The sequence below is a fragment of the Poecilia latipinna genome, unplaced genomic scaffold (assembly GCF_001443285.1).
Source record: "Poecilia latipinna isolate Pla-1442-1.1 unplaced genomic scaffold, P_latipinna-1.0 Scaffold3209, whole genome shotgun sequence".
NCBI classification, from domain to species: domain Eukaryota; kingdom Metazoa; phylum Chordata; class Actinopteri; order Cyprinodontiformes; family Poeciliidae; genus Poecilia; species Poecilia latipinna.
This window is the reverse complement of record NW_015115825.1, coordinates 1-26,274: the sequence shown is the minus strand read 5'-3', so window position 1 is coordinate 26,274 and position 26,274 is coordinate 1. Positions and strand designations below refer to the sequence as shown.

The 26,274-nt window shown below is 38.5% G+C and overlaps 1 protein-coding gene across 1 annotated transcript; it reads right to left on the bottom strand.

The window, feature by feature from the left end:
- LOC106940396 (PDZ and LIM domain protein 4-like) lies at window positions 1-24,491 on the bottom strand (the record flags this gene model as incomplete). The annotated part of the gene is made up of 5 exons (XM_015023133.1): window positions 1-2,697; window positions 6,232-6,370; window positions 12,001-12,158; window positions 14,282-14,547; window positions 24,384-24,491. Coding segments are annotated over 5 exons (876 nt in total), but the record flags the coding sequence as incomplete, so codon positions are not given.
- Window positions 24,492-26,274: the final 1,783 nt, after the last annotated feature.

Below are 26,274 nucleotides of genomic sequence, written 5' to 3'. Positions count from 1 at the left end.
TTATAGTTTTCATTTTATTTAAACCAAGAAAGAACAGTAAATGACAATGAATACAAAAAAACACAAACAGGAAAAATGTGTTGGCAGTACAATAAGTTAAACAACAGAGGAAAAAATACAAACTTTTTTCAAAGAAATTGTTTAAAGATACATGAAATGCAAATGGTCTATAAGTGAGATGTTATACTAAACCAATCCCAATGAAACAAAATATGTACAAGATCAAAGACAGCATGTGGTGTTAAAGGTTTTCACATAATTTAAACAAATTACGAGCAAAGAAGCTAAAAAAGGAGGAACTACTGCAAAATTCACTCTTCTTTCAGATTAAAAAAATAACTGTTAGACATTTTCCTAAAATTAAGATTAATATCGTTCTCCTCCAGTTCACTTCACTATTCATAATAAGACTGATGGTCACAAATTGACGCCGTTTTTATTATTCCAGGAAAGGAAGTTACATATCATCTCCAGTCTTCTCCCTCCTGACACTTTCCTGTCTCCTCAGAGGAAATGGAGAAATAAATGTTATTGGCTTCATGACCTTAGCTCTAAGCGGACTCATGGATTCTTAAGGGTACAAATAGATGCACATACATCCGTATTCTCACTTTCTCTCTTTTTTTCTCTCCCAATAAGACGGTTTGGCACCAAGAAAACCCGAAGCAGCAGGTTTTACTCCCACATGTTGTAAAGTCCAAGTTTACTAGTTTTTAATTTTATTTGAAACCGTTTCCATTGTGTTGCCTCTAGTCTCAGATGCATAAAGTCATATTTAAAACTGTCAGGAGAAGAAGGGGGTTCTGGTTTCAGCCTGAGGAGGCTTTAAAAACACCCAGGGAGTCTTGTTTATGTGAGCAGGAATGCTTCAGAGCAATAGCTGAAATTCCTCTCCCAGTCAGGTGCAAAAGTAAGAAAACATCCTCAGAAAAAGATCTGTACTCTGCTCCAAATGGCCGGATTCCAAGCTTCAGGACAAAGAGTTCATTTGTTTTAAGCTCAGATTTATTGACATTTTTATGACACATTTTAAAGTCACTGGAAGTATCATTATAAGTTGTACTTTAACAAGTTATTTAATAACTAAATAACTTAGAAAGCTTTAAAATAAATTTCTCTTTTGCTGCAGTTACATAATCTCACATTAAAGGCCAAATATCTTCTGGAGAAAAGTTTTATGATCAGGCAAAGACAAACACTGATAAGATAAGAAGACAGGGTTCAATGTGATCGGCACAGCGGTGGAAGGACAACTGTTAGAAAAATTAAAAACCATTTAGGTTCCAACTGGATAATAATCTGAATCTCTAATCAAAACTGGTTTTCAAATGAAACTGAAACGTTTCTCTGGTCTACGCTACGCAGACGGTTCAGGGTTAGGAACCAACGTTTTTCAATCAGGTTTAACATCCAATAGGATTTTTGCCAGAAGTTTGATTATAGCAATAAAACATGTAGTTAAAGTACAACTTAAGAGATATCTAGCCAAATACTAGGAGGGATGTATGTACATATTTGATATTGCATGCATATCTTTGATCAATTCGGTATAAAAGTATTTAACCTTATTGATCCAGTTCTTCTCCTGACCCCCAAAACAAACAAATCCACTGCAAAGTGACCATAAAGTTGATGGACATGTGGATGTAAAGCTGTATAAAAATATCTTATCTTAATGTGAAAATACGTGCAGAGTAACAGTTCACTCTGCATACAGAGGCATTTTCTACAAAATACTTTCCTCTGAATCTGAGCTCTGAGTTTCTGATCGACGTTTCTGACACACCGTGAGATGCTGTGGTAAAGTTTACTAATAGGAGGAAAAAAGTCGTATTTGCAGCATTAAAAAGTGAAAAGTGAACTGCCAGTAAGTTAGAAACAGAACAAGAACAATATTTAGCTGTAGTACTGTTAAAATGATGCTTTAACCCCTTAACCGAAACGTAAGCCACAGATCACTGCAGACCACATGGATCTGCAAAGTGAAAATTGTTATAAGCAGAAAACGGATGTACTTCTTGAAATCAGTTTTAGTTTTTGTCTCATCTTTTAAATGTGCATTGTGAGTTTTATAAATGACATTAAATATTAGACTACTATCTGTGATCTGGAAGCATGTGAACACAGTTCTTTGTATATGAGTGCAGGTGATTTTGTTTTCTTGGATTAGGTTAAAACACGATTCAATGAATGATGAATAATGGAGTTTCCAAATTAATGGTTTTTGGAGATTCTTCAGTTCCAGGCTTCAACTTAGAAATTTCAATCTGCTCAATATGCACAGCATTAATCAAACCTGTCAGAGTGAGAGCGCTGATCTGGGATCATGGAAATTTCACACCACTCCCCCCCACCAAGGGAGGCAAAACTGATCCAAGATCAGCAGTCCTACGCGACAGAGCCTGATCACAGCTGGTGACGACGCTCAGCTCCTCACTCCACTAGATTTTGGTTTCCCCGTTTCTGCTACAGATGAAGCCAGTCTCGTCCTCTTAGACCAGCTCCACCTTGGAGTTAGGATACACGGCGACCACGTCGTAGCCCTCAGGCGGCTGGACGCGGGCCTTGGCGTGGGTCTCGCAGTACAGACTGTCCTCAATGAAGAAGTAGCCTCTCTGCTTCAGGTTGATGCCGCAGTCGTCACACATGAAGCAGTCTGGGTGGTAGAGTTTGTCCCGGGCCTTTACGATTGTGCCACTGCGCAAAAATAAAAAAATGGTTAGAGCATTTTCTCTTCTTTCTAGAAATATAACCATAGTGGCTGAGATGCTTTTCCTTTCATCAAACATACGTAGCTCATGCTAACTCACTTAATTACAGCATGAAAGTCTGTCAGTGTTTAGTATCTGAAACCTACATAGTGAAGATAAATCCTGGTCAAATGTTCACATTTGATCTGCTGAATAATTAGAACTGATAGTTTTAAAACCTTTTCAGAATATGGTGAGGTGTTTATTTTGCACCACTGAACTGAAAACAATCTTTTAATATAAAAAATTAAAGAAAAAAGAAGAAGGTGCAATGATCTGGGTGCTAAATGTTCGCACCATGAACTAGAAGCATGCGACTCATCAGTCTGGTAAATGTCACACCTGCCGTCTGAATAACCTGAAATAAAGTTAATCTTTATTAGTTGGATTTTTCTGAATCTTCCACATTTTCAATCTTTTTCAAACACTCCACTTTGTAAAGACATGTCAAATTCAACTGTAAAACAGTACCAGTCAGGAAAAGGGTACAAAATCTTGACAAAGTATTTTTATGGTATAATGAAACAAAAATGTTTTTGGAAATTGCCAAACATGGCGGTGGCAGCATCATGCTTTCATATTACTTTTGCTAGAGTCGGATGTAAGCTTTGAATATCAGTCAGTTTTGACCCAAAACCTTTAAGCCTCTGCTAGAAAGCTGAAGATGAAGAGAGATTTCATTTGCAGCATCACTGAGTCCAAACATGCACAGAAATACACATAATTCTAACTTCATAAGAGGGAAAATGATGTTTTGGATCCAACAAGAGAATCTGGGGCTCATCTAATTACTGAAAAATGCTGACAGAATTTTACCGAACAAGACTGAACGTTAAAATGAATCACAAGATGTTTGACAAAGCATTCATTTAAAGGTGTGCACTCTTATGTAACCAGGTTTTTTTAGACAGATGTGTTTGTTTTTCAGTTGAATTGCACAGGATTTAAATGTGATGTCATACATGGAAACAGTTTCAAAATGATTTATCATAGTTCTTTTTATTCCCAAGGGTGTGTCTGTACCTTCTGAGAGCCTCAGTGTCTATGGGTGTCTGCTGATGCTTTGATAACTACGTAAGCACAATATAAATTCATTTCAGACTTTACTCACCTTGAGCCTCATTGTGCCACATCTACATCTTTTATTTTTAATTTCAGAATATTACAGTTTTCCTTTTTTAAATGCAGTCATAATTGTGGAGTGGTGCAATTCATATGCAAACAAAAAAGTTTTCAAAAAGCTTGTGTTGCTTCAGGGAGATGACATCATCACATTAACACTTTAAAAGGTAATGAGTTATGATGAACTGTCCAGTGACACAGTTGTTTATTTAAACAATATCTATACAAATCAGACATTATCTTTTTTTACAGCCACTTATAGCCCTTTGCTTATTTGAATATATGTGTCCCACATGTTATCACGTATCAAAGGACACATTATGAGTGTGTTTATATGCAGAAGGACCAGAGCTGTCACGCCTGGAAACTGGCTCCATTTGCCTTGGAAGTCACAGCTGGGATCACAGTGATTAAATTAAAGCCAACTTCATCAGGCTCCAGCTGCAAGCTAAAAACAGATGGATTTGCTAATTGTTGTATTCAATAAAGGACCAACTCTTATTAGGCAAAGAAGCTCATTAACATGGGTTTCTGTGACTTTTATGCATTTAATCTCTAATGAAACTTTGTTTATAAGAGATGCAACAGGAAAACCAACTTTACGGCTCAAATGGAATGTAGCAAAACAGATTCTTGAGGCAAACTATTAACGAGAAAACTGGCTGCCCAAATAGTTTATGTGCTGCTCTGAATAAAACTCTAGTCACACTATTTACTGACCGAGATATTACAGAGGTCTGTGGTACCACACAAAAACAGAGTTTTCTTTTTAAGAGTCACAGAACTTTAAAAACAAGTTCTGTTACTTAGAACTCACATAGTTCTAAGTAAAAATGACTGACTTTCTCCACTTCAGATGTTAAGGATTAATTTAAAAATCCTGTCTCAATATTAATGTTAGTAACTCTCATGCCAACTTCTGCAGACACTCTATCTGCACTCATGAAGATTCCTTCACTCAGACACGCCAGATGCTTGACAGATCTACAACATGTTTGCCGTCCAGCCAATTTTCTGATTAATTTAACTACAACACATTTACTGATATGCACAAGTATATATCAATACATCAGAATACCACCAAGTTTCAGTAATTCAGTTAAAAAGGGAAAATCCTGTACGCTTCTGTTATATGTTTTTAGGGTTTTTCTGTAAAATTCATTACGGCCTAAAACTAATGCAAATCCTGTCAGTTTTTCAAAGAATTTGGATTTTCATAAGACCAAGACCATAAAATGACATTAATACAGAAAGACTGTGGGATGACCCACTCAGTCATGTGAAAGAATGCAGAGTTTAAAGTCATTATTATCATCCACTGTAACAATAAACCATTGCTAAAGAATAAAGCTGTTCACTGATTGCTCTATCCAAGTCTATGAATAAAAACTTCAGTAGCAGGAAAAATGCAGTAGTAAGTTTAATACGTTGCCATGGTAGTGTAATATATTGAGATTCATCCTCACAGACCATAAATGTTTAGACAGAGAAGACGGTGAGGCAATCACTAGGCAGGAAGCAGAATTAAAACACATGGTGCTGTCAAAGCACACGGCAACATGCAGAACGTGGCCAAATCACATGCAGCACATATACTTTATAAAAACGACAAGACCTAATTTTTCACAAAATAATCCCCTTACTTTTAGATGAGCATTAAACATGCATAGAGAAATGCCAAAATGAGACAGACTGTGACAGCAGCTTAATGTTTTAGTTCTGGACTGCAGCACAGTGATCATTAAAACAAAATCCTGCTTCTTTTTTAACCACAATGAAACCAGTCATGCTTGACTGTAAAACCTCTCGTCACAAAGCTCTATACATGCTCCAAAACGCTGTAAAATGCTCAGAGGTCATAATAGGCTGTTCCTGCCTGCAAGCCCCCCAATGTGTTCCTGTCAGTGTAAAGCGGATGACATCACTGCCTACCTGTGGCAGCTTTTATGCGGGTTACCGGTGCTGGTGGGAACTTTGGCAAACAGACTGTGTGCATCTGTGTACCTACGTCTAACCATGCAGCTATGTGACGCTGGGTGTGGAGTGTGTCTTTGATTAATCATTAAAATAAACTTTCTGAGAAATAATGGCTGGTTGGTGCAGGTCGAATGGTGCGAGTTAACCTCTCTGATTCCAGCCAGAGTAAAACCTTGACTCACCTAGCATGGTGTGGGTCTTAAAACTTTACGACTGTAGGCGACGTGACAAAACAGGCAGAAGATATACGATTTCCAGATGCAGTGTAAGCATTTCAGCAGTCATACGCTTATATCTAAACCATGCAATTCATTACACACTTTTTCTGTTGAGTTGGAAAAAGTATTACAATGTCTTTGTGTATTGAACTTAAAGTACTTACACGATGCCGTTGCAGCAGCGTGAGCACTGGGGGAGCTTCTGCAGACCAGGCATGGGGCTGGGGATCGGGCTGCCCAGCTTTGGTATGGGTGACCTGACCGGAGATCTTAAGCTTCTCATTCTTTCTGTTGGTGACAAACCTGTTGCAACAAAACAATAAACGTAACTTTAACCCAAAAATATTCAGCTGTCAGACATCTTACAAGCAAGACTCTCACACATAAACATGGAACAGTTTTCCAACATCAACACTTTCTCTGTAGGTCTCTGCTAAATGTTTATCTTACACACAGGTTGTGTTTGCTTTGCTTAATGTGATTTGATGATAAATGGATTTCTGATTCTGCTTATTTTATCAGTGAGATGAATGGCTTTCAGACATTCATTCAAATATTTTCCATGCATGTTTGAACTAGACGGAAAGTTCCTGCAACTTCTCAAAATGATCTGAAAATTGTGACCATCAGTTCCGTGTAATGCAGGAAGATTAATTTCTCATGCTGTCAGGTAATAAATAACGTTTGAAAACGAGTTAATTACTGTAAGAAAGGATACAGGTTTCTCTATAACAAGTTGCTACAAATATTGTGTAACTTGGCAAGATGAATATTGTTTTCTGTTTTTTACTTGACTGCATCTGTAGCAACAGAAACTTGGAAACAGATGAGGTATGACAGGAGATTAAGATTTCACAAATTATTACTTTGGTACCATAAATTACTATTGCAGTTTATACAAGATATGTGATAAATGCATTGAACCAAAATGATGTTTCAACATTACTTTCAGGTGTTGTAACCTCCAATTCCTACTGACATGCTACTGACTAAACTGAACGGCATCATCTTATTATCTGGTGGAATTTATCGTTATGAATATCCTATAATGAACATCAGAAACTGGAATTGTCAAAAATTATAATTCACTGATGAGTTAATTTGTTTTTCAGTGAGACGTTTTTGTTCTTTATGGAGCTTTGCTGCAAAATGACCAACAGACAGAGAAATCCTCCTAATAAGAACCGATGCCCTCTGCAAATGTTGGAAAAATGTGCAAAAACATTTATATGAGAGCTTTTAGAAGAGTAATATTTATGATTTGTTTGGTTTAGTGGAGGAGTGGTGAAAGTTTAGGAATAGGTTAAGCTTTTTCATTCAAACAAACCACTTGAAAGTTAATGACGTCAGATTAACCTGGATCGCTAAATAATAAAGTATTACAGTTCTTTTTCTAAAAATGTAAAGCCACTGTATGCAGTTTGGTTTTGATCAAGTTGAAACATGAGACCAGGATGACGTGCTGCCACTGCAAGTGTAGGCACAGCACTGCGCTCCGTTTCACAGCACAATAAAAGAAAAGTATTGAAATAAATAAACATTCCTTGTTCTCTGCTTTCGTCTTCAGCTTACATCACTGTCTTGAATTTTCCTTTTCTTCCTCTTACTAAGTTTTTTCCTCCCCAGGACTTTCCTGTGTTCTCTGTTCATGTTTCTGCAGCAGCATTTCCTGGTAAGATTTCACCAGTCAAAGCCGACTGATGAAGGGAAAACAACCAATGCCGCAAAAAGCCACAATTTAATCATCATATCATTATGCAACAATCACATGATTTGTGAATTACAATTATTGTACTGGCAGGAGCAGTCGGAGTCAGATTCTTCACATTTTTATTGACTTCAAATCCAAATCTTGTTACAATCTGTTAAAGTAATGACGCATAAGCGATAGGGGTGATAATCATGGTGGGTGTAGATGAGTTCCCACAGATGGTGAGTTTTATGAAGAGCTGTCAGCTTAGATCATCAGGTGTTTAGTTATGCCTGCTTAGTGGGTATGAATGTGGCGTGCTTCACGCTGGATGTCTGAGCTACTTTGGTCGTTTAAAGTGCAGTAAAGCAGATCAGAGGAGTTCATAGTATGACTGATCAACATCACTGATGATGTGCCAGGACAGGATATTCAAGCCAACCGGGCTGGTATGATGAACACTAACCACAGTTTAATCAGCCCTCATCTGGAGCTGGGCTTCAAGCACCTCTTATTCCTCACTAACTGCAGACATGTGACTGAACTACTGACTGAGCCACATTCACTATTAAATGTGGCTTTAGTATCTCTATAATGTAATGAAGAACTGGAATGGAAAAAAAAATTATGTGCTGCACAACTATAGAGTGACTTTCTATTAAGTAGGCTGACTAATAAAGGGTTTCCAACCACACACACGCACGCACACACACATGAATGCAGAAAGTGCAATTAGTGAGGGCTTGTTTAGTCTTGCTTGAGTTTTATATTCCGATGGTGGACCCGCATACAGTAGCCTGATTCACAGAATCTGATTTGCTCTGCTCACAACACACACCTCACTTTCTTTAACAGACTTAAACAAATATTTTGCAAAACATCAGACTTTTGATATCCAAATTTAGGCCACATAATGATGTTGAAATTAAAGCTCATGTAAACAATCCCAGCCACTTTTCAGCCACATGAAGACAACAATAGATGCATTTATGAATACATCTGTTCACCATGTATGGCTTTATGTATCAAAGTGGTTTGTTATTTTACAGCAAAGCTAGTTATAAACAATAAACATTGAAATAATGTACTTATTAATGCAACTGAACTCTGCTTATAATTGCTGACCAGCTTTCTGCAAGTTTCCAAAGGCAATTTGGCAAAATAAAATCTGAGAGTATTTGAGCTCTCCTTGCCAACACCCTAATCTTTGCAGAGTCTCCACTGGACTGAAGTCTGGACTGCACCGCTCCAAAGCATTATTATTACTGACAGTAGAAATATGTTAGCAAAATTAAAAGATTCAATTTTATATAAATATACCAGGTGTACAAAGAATCTTGGGCTTAAATATATTCCATTAATGGTTACAATGTAATATTAGTATAAATATAGCCTGATGGCTTTCCTTCTCAATGTCTATGAAAGATAAATATGTTACTGCATTACTGCAATAGCAACATGAATTTGTGAAAAAATATGCAGAAAACATTTAGTTTGCAATTGATTTTCTAAAATGTTACAGAAAACCAAGATAAATTTCAGGAAAAAGAATTTTATCGCAAAAATACGAGTTTCTGTTAAACTGTTTTCTTATTGTAAAAATTCCATGTCGGCTTTAGCGACAGAATATTTATTATAACAGCAGCTCGACTATTATTTCTAGTAAACCGGGTCAGAGTCTGGAGGATTTCTGGCCAACTGTCACTGTTGTTTGCTTTTCCTCTAAAAGCCCCTTAAACACAACATGACCTCTGCAGGAGCTCACGCCTTCAGACGGCAACCAGCTAGAGAGATTTAAAAGCTCAATAATAAAGTAAAGCGCTGTTCAACTAGTCACATGTCAACACAGTTTGGCAAAACTGGATGAGGGGAACCATTTTTAAAAAAAAAAAAAAAAAAAAAGATGTGAAACATCTGTGGTTAGATTTCAGATTTAAAGGCACCAAAGTAACAAAGAGACATGCAGCTTTTAAAAGGGTCTCTGTAAACTTGAAGCATCTTGAAGGGCTTTAAGTGTCAGTCAACCCTTCATTCCCCAAGCTGAAAGACAGCAGACAAGAGAGGCGGCTTTTAATCTGTAAAGTTCATCAGTGGCATTAGATTCTCTCTGCCTCCAGTCGCTTTCATCTGTCGTTAGCATTTGTCTCCTTCTTCAGCTCTTGTTTTTTGTGGTCCACTAAGTGTTATGAAGGTGATAAATTAGAGAAGCTGTGCGGTTTGGCTTTGCCCCGGGCCTCACTGCGGGAGCACTTTACTTTGTTTCTGGTGCTTTGAATTATCCTGTCAACTCTCACTTCAAAGCTACAGCCTGAAATGTTGTGACAGAATCTAATACAGAAGAAAAAAAAAAAAAACAAAGATTGCTTGATACTAAATCTGTGGGAAAAAGACTGAACAAAAAAATGCATTAGAATAAAAAATATTTAAAAAAATGTAAACAAATGTACTCTTCAAAAGTATCTCAAATAAATGTAAGTGAAGCATGTTTGTAATTTATACTTTCATGTTTAAGTCATGAGTGTTTTGGTTTAGCTTTGTCATTTTCTGAAGTATTTCTTGCTTGTATTCAGCTGTAGTTCCACTGATCCTTGTGTTTTCCATGTTTCTCCTTGCAGTTTTTTCTCTTCAGTTAAACAGTCCTTCCTGTTCAGTAACCGCTCCTCTGTTACCATCACCTCATGTCTTGAAGAGTACTTCATTATCCTTCATTGTCAGTAAACATTTATTATATTACCTGCTTCCTGCTTGTGTTTTGGTTCAACAAAAAGTGACCGTTGATCAGAATGTGGAGGAACCAGTAACTATAATCCATGATGTCCTGTTTCCCTGCTAAACAGTAACAATGTGAGAACGAGCATCGTTTACGAGTAACGTGTTGATGTTCATCTCAGGTATGAATTTATTTATTTATATATATACATACACACACACACACACACATACCATAAACGTTTTCTGCCCTTTTACATTATTTTGTTTGTTCATTTTACTTACATTTACAAATACTTTTCTTCTTTATGCATTTTAATTAGCAAAATACTTTGTTTTGTTTTGCAAGCTGCAACTTCAATAAATATTATATTTAACTTACAACAAAATCGAAAATCCTACTCAAAATAAAAAAAAATAGTCTTGAGTTTGGGGTATGACTTAGATTCTCATCTTTAAAACAAAAATCAAAAGGTTTTTGTGATACTTTCTACTAGAAAATATAAAAATGATATTTACTTAGCGGCTGAGAAGTTTACTGATGCAGCTAAAAGTTACAAACTCCACTCAGTCCAAACACTTTTATAAAGGTTCCTTTTATGTTAGATTCTAAGAGGAACATTAATGATGAATATATTTTATTGTTGTATAAATACACACTAAGTTATAATTACCTCTCCCACTCCCTAAACTTTTGTCCAGCTTCAGTGGTAAACATGAAGAGAAGGTTTTAGTTCCAGGGATTAACTTTCTGCTGCTGCTGTCAGAATCACATGACTCCTCCTCAAATGAAAGAATGCCAAGTAGTCGGACAGGAAAGCCGTATTTCTCACTTTTATTGTCTTCTGTGAAGTTGTTTTTGCTCTAAATTGCTTTACCAAAACTTCCCTCCTCCGGACTTTCTTCGAGTCAAGATCTATTTTAAAACAGTTAGGCTTTCTCTTTCCTTTTGTCTTTGCTTTTCTTTCGGTTATTCTCTCTGTCTCTCCTCCTTCCTATCTGTCTTTTAACTTGGTTGTCAGTGTTTTTCTATAAAAGGAAAACTATGCCACTAGATAGAGGAGCTTCAAACAGTCAGAGGTTCCCTGAGCGAGAATCACAAGTCACATCTGCAAAGCAGGAACTATTTATTCCCAAACGCCTTGTGTTTATGTGACTGTTTGGAAGAAATGCATTGATGTATGTGAGCAGAACTCAATGCTTATTTCATGCCTACTTTGAAGTAAACATAACTGTATTGTGACAGCTGGTGGTAAAGTTGTGCTGATTTTTTTTACATGTATCTTTTTAAGCTTGACAAAGCCACAAATTAAAATGTACAACTTTCTAACATTCTGTTTGTCATTCTGAACCATTTCCTGACACTTCTGCATAGACAGTAAAACACTTCAACGGAGCATAACTCAACCTACAATTCCACTATTCAACAATCAGAAGACTTTGTAAATGTTTGGATTATGCTGATATTTCTGCAAAGGTTTGGATTGATTCCATTTGTTGCTTAAATATCAGACACAAACACACGAGGCCGTACCTCCGTCCTCAGCGTCCAGGATCTCCTGCAGGTATTTGAAGGAGCCAGACTGTTTGGGCGCAGAGACGGGCTCTTCGTAGTCCTGAAGCATCTTGTAGACATCTGACTGGGGGTCGAAACCATTACGACTCACTGGGGACTGCGGAGGAGGCTCTGGACTGAAAACCACATAAGAAGCATGACTCAGTAAAAGCTTTTGCAAAGCAGCCAACAGATGACGATTAGGAGTGAAGAAGGGTGAAGAACAGCATGTGTTTAGCAACGGATGAAGGAGGAAAGAATAAATCTCTACAGATTCTGGTTTACACACACAATGCTGATTATGCAGCATTATTTTTATATGAACAAAACACAGCTAATAAAGAAACAATTTACTTAAAGTGTAGATCCCACATTAACATTATCCAGTGGTCAACCTGAGTCACATGCTGTCACTCACTGCACAACCTGCAGTTACATCAAATGTGTGTAATGTTAATTTGAAGAGTCTGGTTAGTGACGCACCAACCAATCAGCCAGGTTGTTATGTGCTGAAAAACTTGAATCTTTATCAAAACTGCATTGAGTCTGTAAATGTATCAAGAAACAGAATGCTGTTGAAAAAATGTATTTTGAGTTTTGTTAAAATCAGATAAAAGGTAGATGCAAATGTTTATTACTTCCAAAGAAACAGCAGCACATTATTGTTTAATGGTTTTCGTCTCTTGCATTCAAGTTGCATTTGGAGGCAATATTTAAATAAATAAGTCTATAACTGTATCAGCCAGGAATAATATTTTTTGATATTTAAATCATTTCTTGGGAACTTAAAACTTATTGGGCTGTTTTTCTACAAAGCAAAATGTTTTGGTAAAATTAGGTGATTGACAAACAATCATCAATAACTAAATTGATTTATCTCTTTTTCATAAGATTCTATAATATAACCTTATTAATTAAAGTTTTGATCCTTGTTTGGGTCACATTGATTCTTAATCAACTTTAGTCACAGGGTTGGAAACATCAGCGTCAGCACAAACTGACGTGGTCACCAGCCACGCTCCTGTTTATGCTCTGAATAATCAGGTGTGAACAAATATTTTTAACACTGGATTTAGGTTAAATATACAACAATGAACTAAGAAAAAACAAAGAATATAAAAGGGAAAAAAATCACCAACGCAAGAGTGGAAAAACGGTTTTATAAAATCAGAATGGATGCACCAGAACAGCTGTTTCCTTTTCTCTAGATGTGATTCCTTATGCTGGGATTACTCTGGGATTATCAGCCGCTCCATGCCATGCCTGTGCTTGCTCATTCATCCAGATTGAAAGCTTCAAGCTTTAGGAAGATGATGAGCTGAGCTGCTGACAGATGTGTGCAGACCAGACACACTTAACGGCACGTTTGTCTCCAGACTCCTTTTCAGGAGCACCAGGAAGTTACATGACAGAAAAAACGCTCAGCTCTGTTTGAAGTGAAGCTGAGTGATAGAGAAAAATGGCAGTAATAGGTTCAGTTGGAGAAGCAGAATGACAGAAGTCAATGGGTGCCATGAAAATAGTTTTAAATATTGGGTTTTCCGTTGGGCTTGGGGTGGAGACCTGGATGGGATTAACAGTCCAGTCGCAGGGAACTCTGGGAGTTTTTCAGAGGATGTTCACCAGGGAACAGGAGACACAGGTTTATAACCTGCTGGAGGGAACACACAACAGCAAATGGCTTTTCCAGGCTATCAGGGGCAAGCCGCGCAGGTGTGTCGCAGGATATCCAAACTGGGTCTCTGTTAAGATCTGCACATACCGACATCTGCCATGTATGACATACTACAGTTCTGTTTTTAAATGAAATCCTACTTTTTAATTTCAGAGCCCGTTGCTGGAGACGGGCTCCTACTTCCTTGTGTGGTTTTCTCACAGCCGTGGTGTGCAATGAGGCTGATCTGGGAAATCTCACGGAGAGATATTCTGAAAGCCAACAAGCCTTAACAGCTTGCACGGACATGGTTCACTGTTCTCCACTCGTACAGGTTACAGCAGGAAAACAACATGGATCTCTTTGTTCTTTCTTTAATCTGGGTTTTATAGGGAACAAACACATTAAAATGAGGGCTTATTTTGATGGTAGCTCTAGAGAAAAGCTCAGAAAGGCAGAACAAGACTAATTAAAACAGCAGAAATAAGGTGCAAATTAGAACACAAAAACAACCTCACACACCTAATCCACAAGAGCTATTGATCCTGCAAATTATGGTTCATTGTCGGCACTTATGTCGTTTGAAAATCACGTTTATTGTCTCACCTGTGTGTGGCGCTCAGGCTGAGACCCCCCATCTTGCCTGGCAGGGATCTGTCCCCGTTGCTGCCATTGTGAGCATAAAGCCCTGCTGGGTTGTTGTACTGAGCATGCCCAGTTCCGTTCCCATATCCATAGCTGTGGCCGTTGTTGGGTCTGGTGTGTCCATTGTTCAGGTGAGTGGGCTGAGGAGTGAGAGGGGACTGTGGATCAGAGGTGTACGAAGGTTTACGTCCGTAGCTGCCAGAACTGCTGCTGATGGGACGGAAATTCTGCAAAAGAGACAAAGAAGAGGAAGAAAGGCATGTCAGAAGGGATGACTTTAATATTTAAATGGAAAATAGGTTAAAATCGAACATAATGGTGGAGATGATGCTTGGAGATTTTTATGGAAAAGAAACTTGAAAACGTTTAAAAAAGATTCCACTTTCTGTACTGCTTTCCAATAGGAATCAAATATTAGTTTTTATGATACCTTGTCTACTTTTTGTTACATTTGCATTTAGTTTGCCTTGCCTCGACACCTACATAACTGCTGTATCCTTGGAGTTTGTGCAGAGGTCAACACCCTCCTCATGCATTTGCACAAACGCAATGTGACATCATCGAGCTGCTCGGTGTTTACTGCAGCTATCAGCGCACTTAAGAGATAATGCTCGCTTTGCAGCCGGGCTCGGATGTCTCACAGACAGAATTTTCCAGATAAGGTTTTACTGCAACGCTCGCGCTTATGTCACCACTTCTGATACCGCTTCAGGCCTTTGAATTTCTAAGATAGCCAGCAGCTTTACTGACTAAACAAAGCTGTACATTATCACAGCTTCAGAGTTTTTAAACATTTTAGCTGAGATGGAGAAACTTGTTTACAAGTTCGACCATGCAACAGCATGAAAAACAGATTTCTGTAATTCTGAGCCAGTGGAATGGGTGCATGTGTGTGTATGTGTGTGTGTGTGAGCATGTGTGTGTTCTGGGCTGGTTTAAAGTGCTTCAGTCACAGGTGCTGGAGGTTCAGCGCCTCTGTAGCCAGAACCCTTGTTATTTCAACAGATGGATCTGCTGGATGTCCTCCTGTTCTCAGTTTTCCCCTGGACCACACGCACGCACACACACACACACAGGTCTATGGTAATCATGCAATCAAAGCTTTTCAAAGTGTAGTAGGATTTCCCTCTGCAGCAGCAAGCCTTAGCTTTCAAATTTCCCACCATTGTCCAGTCCGTATGGAGGACCAACACTGACATAATAAAAAAATAAAAGCATAAATATCTATTTAGCATAAATAAAGCATAAAAATCTAGTTATGCTTTTATTTTTTATTACGTCAGTGTTGGTCCTCCATAAGTCCCATGCTATTAAAGAAAATGTAAACCACAAACACTCCTTAAAAATTCAACAATACAGGCACATTTGAACAAAAGACGCTTTGATTAAAATATTAGTGAAGAGTTTGCATTCAGAGCTACAGCAACCACAATAAAGTTTTCTCCACTTTTTCATGTTGCAACCATAAACATCAGGAATTTTATTATTTTATGCGACAGACCAACACAAGATGGTGCTTTTTTTTTCTTTTATAACATTTGAAAATCGTGTTATGAATCTGTATTTAGGTGAAACCAGTTTGGCTGCAGTTCCAGCTTTAAGTCCTTTGGGGTTTTGCCTCTAACAGCTTCATACATCTGGAGACATTTCCGCCTGTTCTACTTTGCAATAAAGCTCAAGCCGAGTCAGGATAGATGGAGAACATCTGAAGGGTGCACTTCAAGTCCTTCCAAAGATTCCAACATGGATTTAGGTGTGAACTTTGACTGGGCCGTTCCACACTGGAATTCCAGCGTAGATCTGACCGGTCATTGTCCTACAAGAAATCCTACCCCCCTGTCAGTATAAAGTGTTTTACAGACACTAACAGGTTTTTCCATGATGTCAATGTACCCAACTTCTAACTTCGTATCAACTCTAATCAGCTTCCGTGCTCCAGCAGTATGATGCTGGCACCACCATGTTACCCAGTGTGACTGGTGCGTGCAGAATGAGGTTTACCTCAGACTTAGCGTTTTGGGTGTAGAGTGAAATGGTTTATTTTGGTCTCATTTAACCAAAGCACTTTCTTTTTAATGTCTCCTGTTTGGTTGTTACAAGCTGCAACAAGCCTTCATGGCTTATCTCAACAATCATTTTCTTCTTGCTATTTTTCCACAAAAGCCAGAGTGGAGTTCATAACTAATACTTATCCCATCATCACCTGGATTGTTGTATTGTTCATGCCGCCTCAGTTGTGGATCTCTGCAGCAGTCAGATTAAGTGAGCCACTCACTTCCTGTTTTAGGATAGTAGGTTGAAAAGTGATAGTAGATGTTTAAGCTGTCTGGTGGGTTTCTAGGTCTTCATGCTGTTTGTTCACTAATGGACCATTGCTAATGGTCAAACAGAAACTAAAGCCTTCACTGAATAGTGTTTGTTGTATCAAAATGAAGGACTGAGAATTCACTTTTTAATGTCAATTTGTTACAAAAAAGTCTAACATTTGTTAAGCATAGGGTTTTTTTATTGTTGTGGTATTACATATAATTCTACTAAAATACATTTAATTTTGTGGTCTTTATCCAACAGTGGAAAAAGGCAAATAAAAAAGTTAAATGTGAATAACTTTTGAGAGGCAGTTTAGAAGAAAAGAAACTAAATTCTAAGCAATGACGACCAAACTAGAACCAAACAGGCCAGACTAGATCCTGCTTGTTGTCTTTAGCTTCTTATTCTTACACTGCTGAATGCATGACAACCACATTAAGGCCTCAGTGTTTTTGGAAGTTCTTTGGTTTGGCCTAACAGTTTAGGAGTGTGAAGATTCTTTGAACAAATTAAATTCTGAAATCAACTTCTATTTTAAAATGAAAAGATCCACCAAAAATGTAGCATTGGCAGGATTTTTTAAGTTACTATTACTAGTTTGTGCCAAACCCTTTTCCCTCCAGTTGTCTCCTTTTTCCTTCTAACAAAACATTTTGATAACATTCGACTTTTAAGATTTCTGTTTCTGGCTGCTGTCCTCATGTGCACTTTTTCTTTATCCTCTTTAATCTTTCAATTTCCTGAGAATATATCCATAACTGAGGCAGAATTTCTTCAAAAACAAATAGCTGTCCCTACATGTCTTTTTTAGTCTTCATTATTCGTTTCTCACTCTTAGACAAGGTTAAATCTCCAGATAACAATCAGAAGAATAACTGAGACAACCGGGCGAGTTTAGTCACGTCTGTGCTCTTAGAAAAGTGGGAAAGAAAATCCATGAGAGTGGATTTTGTTACACGTTCCAGTTGAAACTTAATAGACATTTGATTTATGATACCGATCTCTGCAAACATGAGTGGAGAACGACAGGTAATCCTTTGTTAACATATATAATGACATGTTCAAAAGAAAGATAAAAGTCAAGGAATCAATTTTTGTTTTACAGACCTAGAGGGAAGTGACCAAGAAGAGCTACACAAAGTTTGCTTGCTCAGGCCCTGGTTGTAAATTTGCTAAAGATTAGATGCCATTATCCTTAGAATAAAATTAATAAAAGGTGAAGGATGTGCTCTGATCTTCCAGCTACGATATACACCTGTATTCTGCATTTCCTGCAGAAATACTGAAAAAGCTGGGACAGTTTCAACCGAACACACCTGACTGAAATGGGGTGACTTCATGTGTTTTGATTGAACCCAGCCAAGCCAAACCTGTCAGCCTTTCCTTTTGTCTTTTCATTCTTGCAGCGCTCTCTCCGTTCTCCCCGTCCACGCCCGTTCCACAGATATTTTCTTTAGATGGATGGAAGATTTATAAGGCAGCACATCTGGTGCATGCCTTATAAAAATGCCAGTATGTTTACATTCAGAACCTGTTAGTGCCTTTGAGGTGTAGGAACGGTGCAGCAGTTTGCCGTCTTTAAGTTACCTGTGCCAAATCTTCCTCAATAAAGATGCATATTTTCATTTTAAAAGTTTAGAGATGTTGATGTGGGCTTTTATCTAAAGATAAAATAGCCCTTTATTACCCTTACAATTCAGTAAAATTTGGTGCAACTTGCTTTTCCAAACAAAAACAGACTGAACTACTCCATTTATGAGGCCCAGCATTGTCCAATTCCCATAAATCGAGGAATCCACGTGATTTCAACAGCGTGCTTTTCACTCGTAACCAAGCATGACTAATGTTTCAGGAAGACTTGTAGTGTAAGGGAGTGTGTACACACAGGAAGGACCATGAAGAGTCAGGGCAAAGAGAGAAAAGTATGTGTTTACTTTTGACTTTACTTACACACTTCAAAATGTGTTACTGAGGTCATTTTAAGCCCAAACATGTCCACTCAATACACTGACAGAAAGTCCAACGTCTCAGTGCGCAGCGGGTCAGACTGTGGCAGAGCGGTGATTCGGGACCAGAGGACAGACGTTGGGGGTTGAAAGGTGGAGCAGCTTAAATGAAAGCACATGTTTGTTTATAACTGGAGACTTAAACCCAAATGCTTCACATACAAGTTCATGGCAATGCTGAAACATGCACCCACTTCCTGTCTTTGCTGCCTCCTGCATAGTTTAATTCATTCAAAGTTAAGCTTTTCAGATAGCAGCCTGCACTACTAACCAAACACAAACCGGCGCTTCACGGTTCCCCGGGCCTGACCCCCATTTGAAAAGCCCTGACGACAACAAAGAGTATCACGTGCTGCAGAAAAGTTGGTCTGAAAATATTAAATGTTTTACAAACATTTTGCAATAAAGAAAAAGTTAATTCTAATAAATGTAAATAACCTAACCACTCATGAATTTATGCTTTAGTAACAGTTTTACTGACCATACAGTTAAAATAGAAAGAGCAGCCAGGAGCTGCTGACCAGTAAACTAGATTAACCAACAGGAGTTCTGGAAGTTTGTTGTTCTGCAGCATACAGTTGTGGATAAACTCATACCAAGAAAAAACAATGACTGGAGAAAAACAATTGTTGCTGCAAATTAATAGAAGAAGGGTCAAGGTCATTGTACAGCAAGAAACATTTTTCACATGTCAATTTTTCAATGAGGGGACAGGAAAGAAAGTGACAATTCTACATCTTAGAACCTACAGGCCTCAGCATTACAATTAAAAAAGACTTAAGATGTGTTTAGTTTGATTTGAATGCTTGCTATAAAAAGTTTTTTAGCTCATACATTCAGGGTTGGTTGGCTGCATCTGAAGACAACTCCAACTTCAAGTCTCCAATCTTCTTTGGACATAAAATTGTGTGTTTGTTTGTAGTTATTACTTTACTAATCGGGCCTTAGAAGAGAGTCATTCTTAATTTCCCTGTACTGATTCTCTGCACATTGACAATAAAGTCATTCACTGAAGAAGAGACCAAAGCAGAGATATCTGCCAACAATGCAAAGCAAAATGTCTGGCAAAAATCAAGCACAGCCTGTAAAGATGTGTGTGGTGGAACCTTAAAAAATGTTTTTTTTGTTTATGAAAAAAGCTGGTATAATATTTTTAAAGCTTGTTCTAGTGTTACTGCCTGGACCAAGTAGTTTTGTGGTCGCTGAAAGGCCAGTAATCCACTCTTAATCCACATGCAGTGTTCCCATTTTTCACTAAAGAAGCTTTAAATCAAAGCTGTATCACAGTTAAATCAGAGTTAAATACTCTCAGGTGGGTAAAAAGGGTTCCATTTTGGTCAAAATGAGTCCAAAATGGAACCCTTTTAATCTGCACACACATGAAAATGAAAGGTGTGTAAATCAAATGCACCTAAATGATTCCAGACAGGTGGAGCCTCATGAACAAAAAAAAAGTTTTAACGACTCCATCTACTTCACAACATGCCGAGAGCTACGCACCTGAAACCGATGTGGACATTTCAGCGGATTAGTGGTTAGGTAGTGAACACAAACACTCATATAAAAGCAAAATGATTTGCAGGTGGGATGTCAAAGAAGAATATTTAGTGAATTATTGAAGCATTCGGTACACCAAACAGTCAGGCTTGCTAAGGTCAATAGACCATTAAATAATTGGACATCCCATCTTGAAAGGAACAGCAGCTTTAACAGCAAATACTTCAAAACAATGGCATTGTTCCTTTGACAAAACAAATGTGCTTTATGTGCACACTTTTGTTTTAAAAGCATAATTCAGTTCCAGGGACTGGGGGAATTATGGCCTGCAAGTCATGCAAGGAGTTTATCTGTCAGCTCCTATTAATGTTAGCTTGGAGAATTTGCTTTCTGCTGCCAACGCCTGAGCTGAGACTGGAAGCTTCCAGTGACGTGTGATCCAGACCTCTCGGCTTCATCATTGTGAGGCCCCATTCTTTCCACAGGACCATAGTTGTTGACCACAATAGCTAACAGTATAATGATAGGTTAGCTGCCATGAATGACACCGAGGAACTGTTAGCCAGAAGAACTGCTGTTTGACTTAAACATTGACAGCAGGAATTTCCCACTTACTTGAAGCTGCCACTTTATAACTTCAGTTAAGACACTTTAAAACACGAGTAACTGATAGAGTAGTATAACCATATTGGTGTGTGAAAATGTTTCAAGAGAAAAGCTGATAACCACGCAGTTAAAGCCATTTATAAAAAGATCTGATGCATATTTTGTAAAGGTCTTTTTTAATCCATTAACAGACTTTGACCTGACCTTGCATTCAGAACTGCTGCTCTATTAGAAATTGATTTTAGCTGGTCAATAAGCTGGAGCCGCTAGCCTCCACGCTGCTGCTGGACAGAGAAGCAGATTCTTTTTGCCAATTGTAAATTGACGTCACCCTCATAAGGTAACACTTAAGGATGGTGATACTTTAAATTCTACACCATGACTATTGGTGGAAATATTTCCAATCAGCCAAATGTGTTTTTCTTGTAAGTGTGGAAAAACTGCAGGTACTTGCGTCAGTCTGGTGATTAGCAACGCCGAGCAACTGGTGGGGGAGGAACTGTGGTGCATTTCTCAATGTCCATAAGAGGAAGAAAACATTTCTGAATCCTCCTTAGGAGGTCTTTAAAATATGAGATTAGGAATCATGGTGACAAAAACCCAGAGTTTTGTCATCTGCTGGGAGCTTAGAGTGGATTCTCTGCTGGTCTGTACCATGGGGAGCCAGGTGAGGATGTTCGGTCAGGAAGCTCCAGGATTGGGAGGTTTTCAAGTGACATCCCAGAAGGAGGAAACCCAGATCTCATTGGAGGAACTGTTTATCCCCTCATTGGGCTACGGTTCCCACTAAATACATTTTGTATTAACTTGTACTGTCTACTTTTCAGTGATGCTATACAAGTGCTTCTGAAAATGCCAACTGGATGGCAAACATGTAATTTGGATTCATGTTGACGCAGAGAAGCAAAGGCAAACGATTGGGCGTTTAAAAAGCTGCAGGAAAGAAGAACGTACTGCAAAAAACAACATTGATGACAAAACAAAAAGAATAACACTTAAAACGAAAGCAATTTACAACGGCCTTCCTGACACCTCATCATGACCTAACCCTTACCACTCGTCTTTATCACAATCATTTCTATTTTAAGAAGTTACATTTCCATCCTGTGGTCACTCTTTCCAAAATATGAGCACAGTTCCCAAGAAAAAACCCTGCATCATATGGTTCTACTGTTTTATAGAAACAGTCACATGGCTGCTTGGTTGGTAGCCAAAAACTACAGCATTTCCTCTCAAACTTTTATGAGAATCTCCAGGGCTCTCAAGGTGAAAGGAAACATCTCACACCTTCCATGTGTCACTTCCTGCTCAGTAGTAAATTCCCATAAGTCAGACTGGAATTTCCAACTATTTAATAAATATTCCATCTGTTAATCTGGGACTGCAAGAATAAACGCGCCATCTTCAAATGCTGTCAGCTAACAAAATATTGTTACCCTTAGCACAAAGCCAGATTTTTACAAGTGAATTGTAAATACAAGTTTTGAATGGCAGACCTTTCTTTAAGTTACTGAAAACAAAACTTTTAACTCGATTGTCATGCCCAGTCAATCTCTGTTGGCCGTTTCTACAGCAGCTCATCACTGCTCTGATATAAAAATCAGAGCCAAAAATATCACATGGTGCAACGTTTGAGTCAGCCTGTGTGAGCAAGGTCACGATGTGTATATCATTTCCACTGAGACTCAGGAACAATCAGCATTGTGATCCGTTCAAGCAGTTTCAAAAAACAGCCGGAAACAAAGAAAGAGAGAGCTGTGGCTCGGGGAGCGGATGTTTCCTCTGTTCATGCTAAGAAGATTCCACCTGAGTGTGACACTGAAGTGGCCCAGAGCTGGTGATTTCAAGCTGCTCAGGTTCACTTTATTGAAAGAGACGCCAGAGAGAATTTTTAGAGTTTGCTGAAGGAGAAAGGAAGGACTGGATGAGATGATACAGAGATGGAGAAAAAGGAAAAGGGAGAACAGGGAGGATTTGCTGCTCTCATGTTTCCACCAGGCAGAGCACTCCTGTCACGCTCGTCTGTGTTTGTATAAACTGATGCCGATTGTCTGCCTCACTTTGGTCTGGGATTTGCTTTTGCATGTTAAACCAGGACCTCAGATTGGACTGACTGAGTCAGGAAGGCTGAAGGGCCACCGGTTTTACAGAAAAATATTTGGACAATTTTCATTATCTCTGAAAAAGAGAACTAAAATTAACAGGACTACACAATAGATTAAATGCAGTTTCATTGAGACATCAAGGCAGATTAAAATCAAATATCTTAAAGGATCACATGCTGTGTAATATTTGCTGCTTATAGCTTCACATTTTCTATAGAAATAGTATCTTTGGTCAGCTGGAGTCTCACTGCAGATGATACTCACACCTGATATGTATAACAGCGTTCAAGATGAAAAAATGCACAAAGTTTTGCAAAAATTCTTTGTGCATTGAGTGAGTAAAATAAACTATCATCTCATTTACAGTATTTATTCATCCTGCATTAATAACACTAAGCTCTGTCTGGTAACTTCTGCAAAATGATGTGAAAGAATTAATGCATGCTTTGTAAATGTTTCTTTTAAAATATGAATGACTGAAGTCACCATTGTGATCCGTTTCACAGCTGTATAACGTATTACTGAGAAAATCACTGCTGGCTGGGAATGGTTGACAAATACTAAAAATATCACAGTATTGTGTAGGGAAACTCCCATGGAAAGCTGACAGAGTCACTGTTGAGAAATCAGCTGATGTAGATAAGAAGTAACCTTTAAAAGTGAAAGTGAATATTTTTAACAAAGAGCAATAGTGCTAACCTTCTGTATATTTTGTTACAAATCCAGGTCAGGCTCAATTCTACCACAACAGTCCTTGACAACTGAGCATCTCTCACGTATACAATACTCTCATTGTCTGTTTCCATCGTACAAACTCTTCACGCACAACATATGTGCACACATGTTTACACCCAACACACGTCTCATTCTCTGTGTGCTCAGAAACAAGCAGGCGTGCCAGAAATTGGGGGGGAAAAAATTGGAAAAAGCTCATCTGGTGGAGTTCATCATGCCGTGAATCTCCTTTTGGCAGCTGATCATTTGGAGAACAATCGAGACACTATTTCAACACGGTTCCAGCGAACAGTGGGACGCATTCTCCCATTTATAACAGACTTAATGACCATGTACATGCAGCTTGTGGATCGAGTTTTGTGCCTGTTTCCATAGATTCTGTTTGCTGTCAAAACAAACTGGAACCACTCAGCCACTAAGTTGTAAAGGTCACAGTTATGGCCGCAGACATGACTTACCTTCTCCTGTGGGAGATGCAAAGGGCTGTAAAAGACACTATCACCGACAGCTGATTTTAGAGCATAACTCAAATTTAGCTTCACTAGATTAAAGATTTGATGTTGGGTAGTAAAAATCAGTCACTATCTCTTTTATGGTGCCATATACTTACCTCCACTATTTAAATGTCTTTCCTAATGAATCCCATTCAACATGGTGTCATGTTATGAGTAGTTTCCTACTAAGGCCTGATCATAGTCAAGCTGAGAGACGAGTTGTGACTGCTTCCAAATTTTATGCAAATTTCATTCTGACAAAACACCCTCAGACTTGTCATTTGGGAAATCCAGAGAAGACGGTGGTTACCTGTGCATCAGGCTCGGCGAACGGACTTATCTTTCCATCTTCGCTGACAGTTGGTGACCACACTCTCTCTCCAGATCCCGACCTGAAACACAATCCCCATGAGAGACGGCGTTAAATACTGCCAACGTACCCTGTAGTGCTGAAGCGTCTGAAAATTTCTGCTGAGATGGATGGATTTTTTTCTTTTTTTTGCTGACAATATTCCTTCTGTATTAAGTGTCATTTTTTCCGAGAGTGAATTACTAAAAACTAACAAAGAAAAAGTGAAAGTAGACACTGTTCCTATTCGTTTTTCTGGCATGACTAAGCCAGGAAAAAAACCCATCAACACATAGTGTAATTGTTAGAAGTGAAGAAAACAATATGTTTTTTGTGTGTGTGTGTGTTTTTTTTTTTTTTACAAATATTTAAGAAGAAGTTTCTGTAATCAACCCCTGTACTCTTATACCCATAAATAAAATCCATTGAAATAAATTGCAGTCAGAAGATCCATTTGCCAAGTGGAGTCTCTTACTCTTGGAAAGAGCATTGCACAACGACAGACCTGTTGAGATACGTCTGTCTACTTGATGTGACCAGCCAGAAGGAGAGCATTGATCAGAAGCAAGATGGCCGCTCTGGAGGAGCTGCACAAATCAACAGGACATCCAGGAGTCATGAACTTCCCAATCCGGCAGCGTGACCGCGGCAGTTAACCACCACCCACAGACTGGAAGCTGCTCAGGTCAAATGTAAAACAACATTTTTGCTACATGTGGGGAAACAATGACTGCAGATATCCAAAGAGTAAAAGATGGTGGGGACATAAAGTTTGTTGTGATCATGCTTTGTTAGTAGTAGTAGTAGTTTTTCATAAAAATGTTATGGTTGTTGCATTACAAAATATGAAAAAGTACTGGTTGTATTATTGGAAGGAACTCAGAGCAGCTGATTTGTACATTTGGCAGGTTTTACCTCTGGAAATGAGTACAATTACTTCTCATCCCTCCAGACAGAGCAACATAGTAAAGTAACACTCAACACTTCAATGAGAGTTATAGTTTGGATCACAGCCAGTTCTTACTATTAATGTACAGAAGTAGTGATAACTCTATTACTGCTATCTAGGATTGTTAGACCGTTCTTTTGTTTGTATGCATAATAATCAACTGCAGCTAAAAACACTTATGAAAACGTGCACAACATACTGAATGATTGCTAGGGTAAGATGGATTATTTATTGCACTTCTCAATGGGCCTTCTGCATACATATAAGCAGGGGTTCACATGATTCACCTCTTCCTTTAGAAAACATACAGAAAAATGCTTCAGTGAAACCAAAAATGTGTCACCTTTTCCAGATAAAACATTGTAATTCATTCAGAGCTCTCTTCAGTTCTGTTTCCCTGTCAAGTTATGTGTAAATGTCACAAAGATGATTGAGGAGGGGTTCTTTAAGTAACATGAATCCAGATGAACCGTAGTGTTGGATGTGAAGAAGGGAACGCATGAAGCTTCAGTAACACTGGGCCAATGTGCCTGGTGTTTTGTGGGTAAATATCATGTTTGTGGGTAAACAGCATATTTATCCACAAAAAACACAAATGTGAGTGTCTGCCTGTAGTTGCTGACCCCACAGAGGGGTGAGGCTTTGTCGAACTCGATGAGATCACTGGGTTGCAAGCTGGCACAGCATTGCTCAGGCTGAGGCAACGCTCCAGATATGAGCCACGGAGGTGTTGCTATCAAGGATGCTCTTATGAGGCGCCGAGTGTCTGCCGGATGAGCAGCAGCTCCAGAACTGCGTAGGAAGAACGCTCCCGCCCTTGCACTAAGACCTCCATGATTCAGAAGCAGAAAGTCATAATTCTTTCCCCAGATTGTTTGGTTGCAGTGGTTACCACACAAGCAG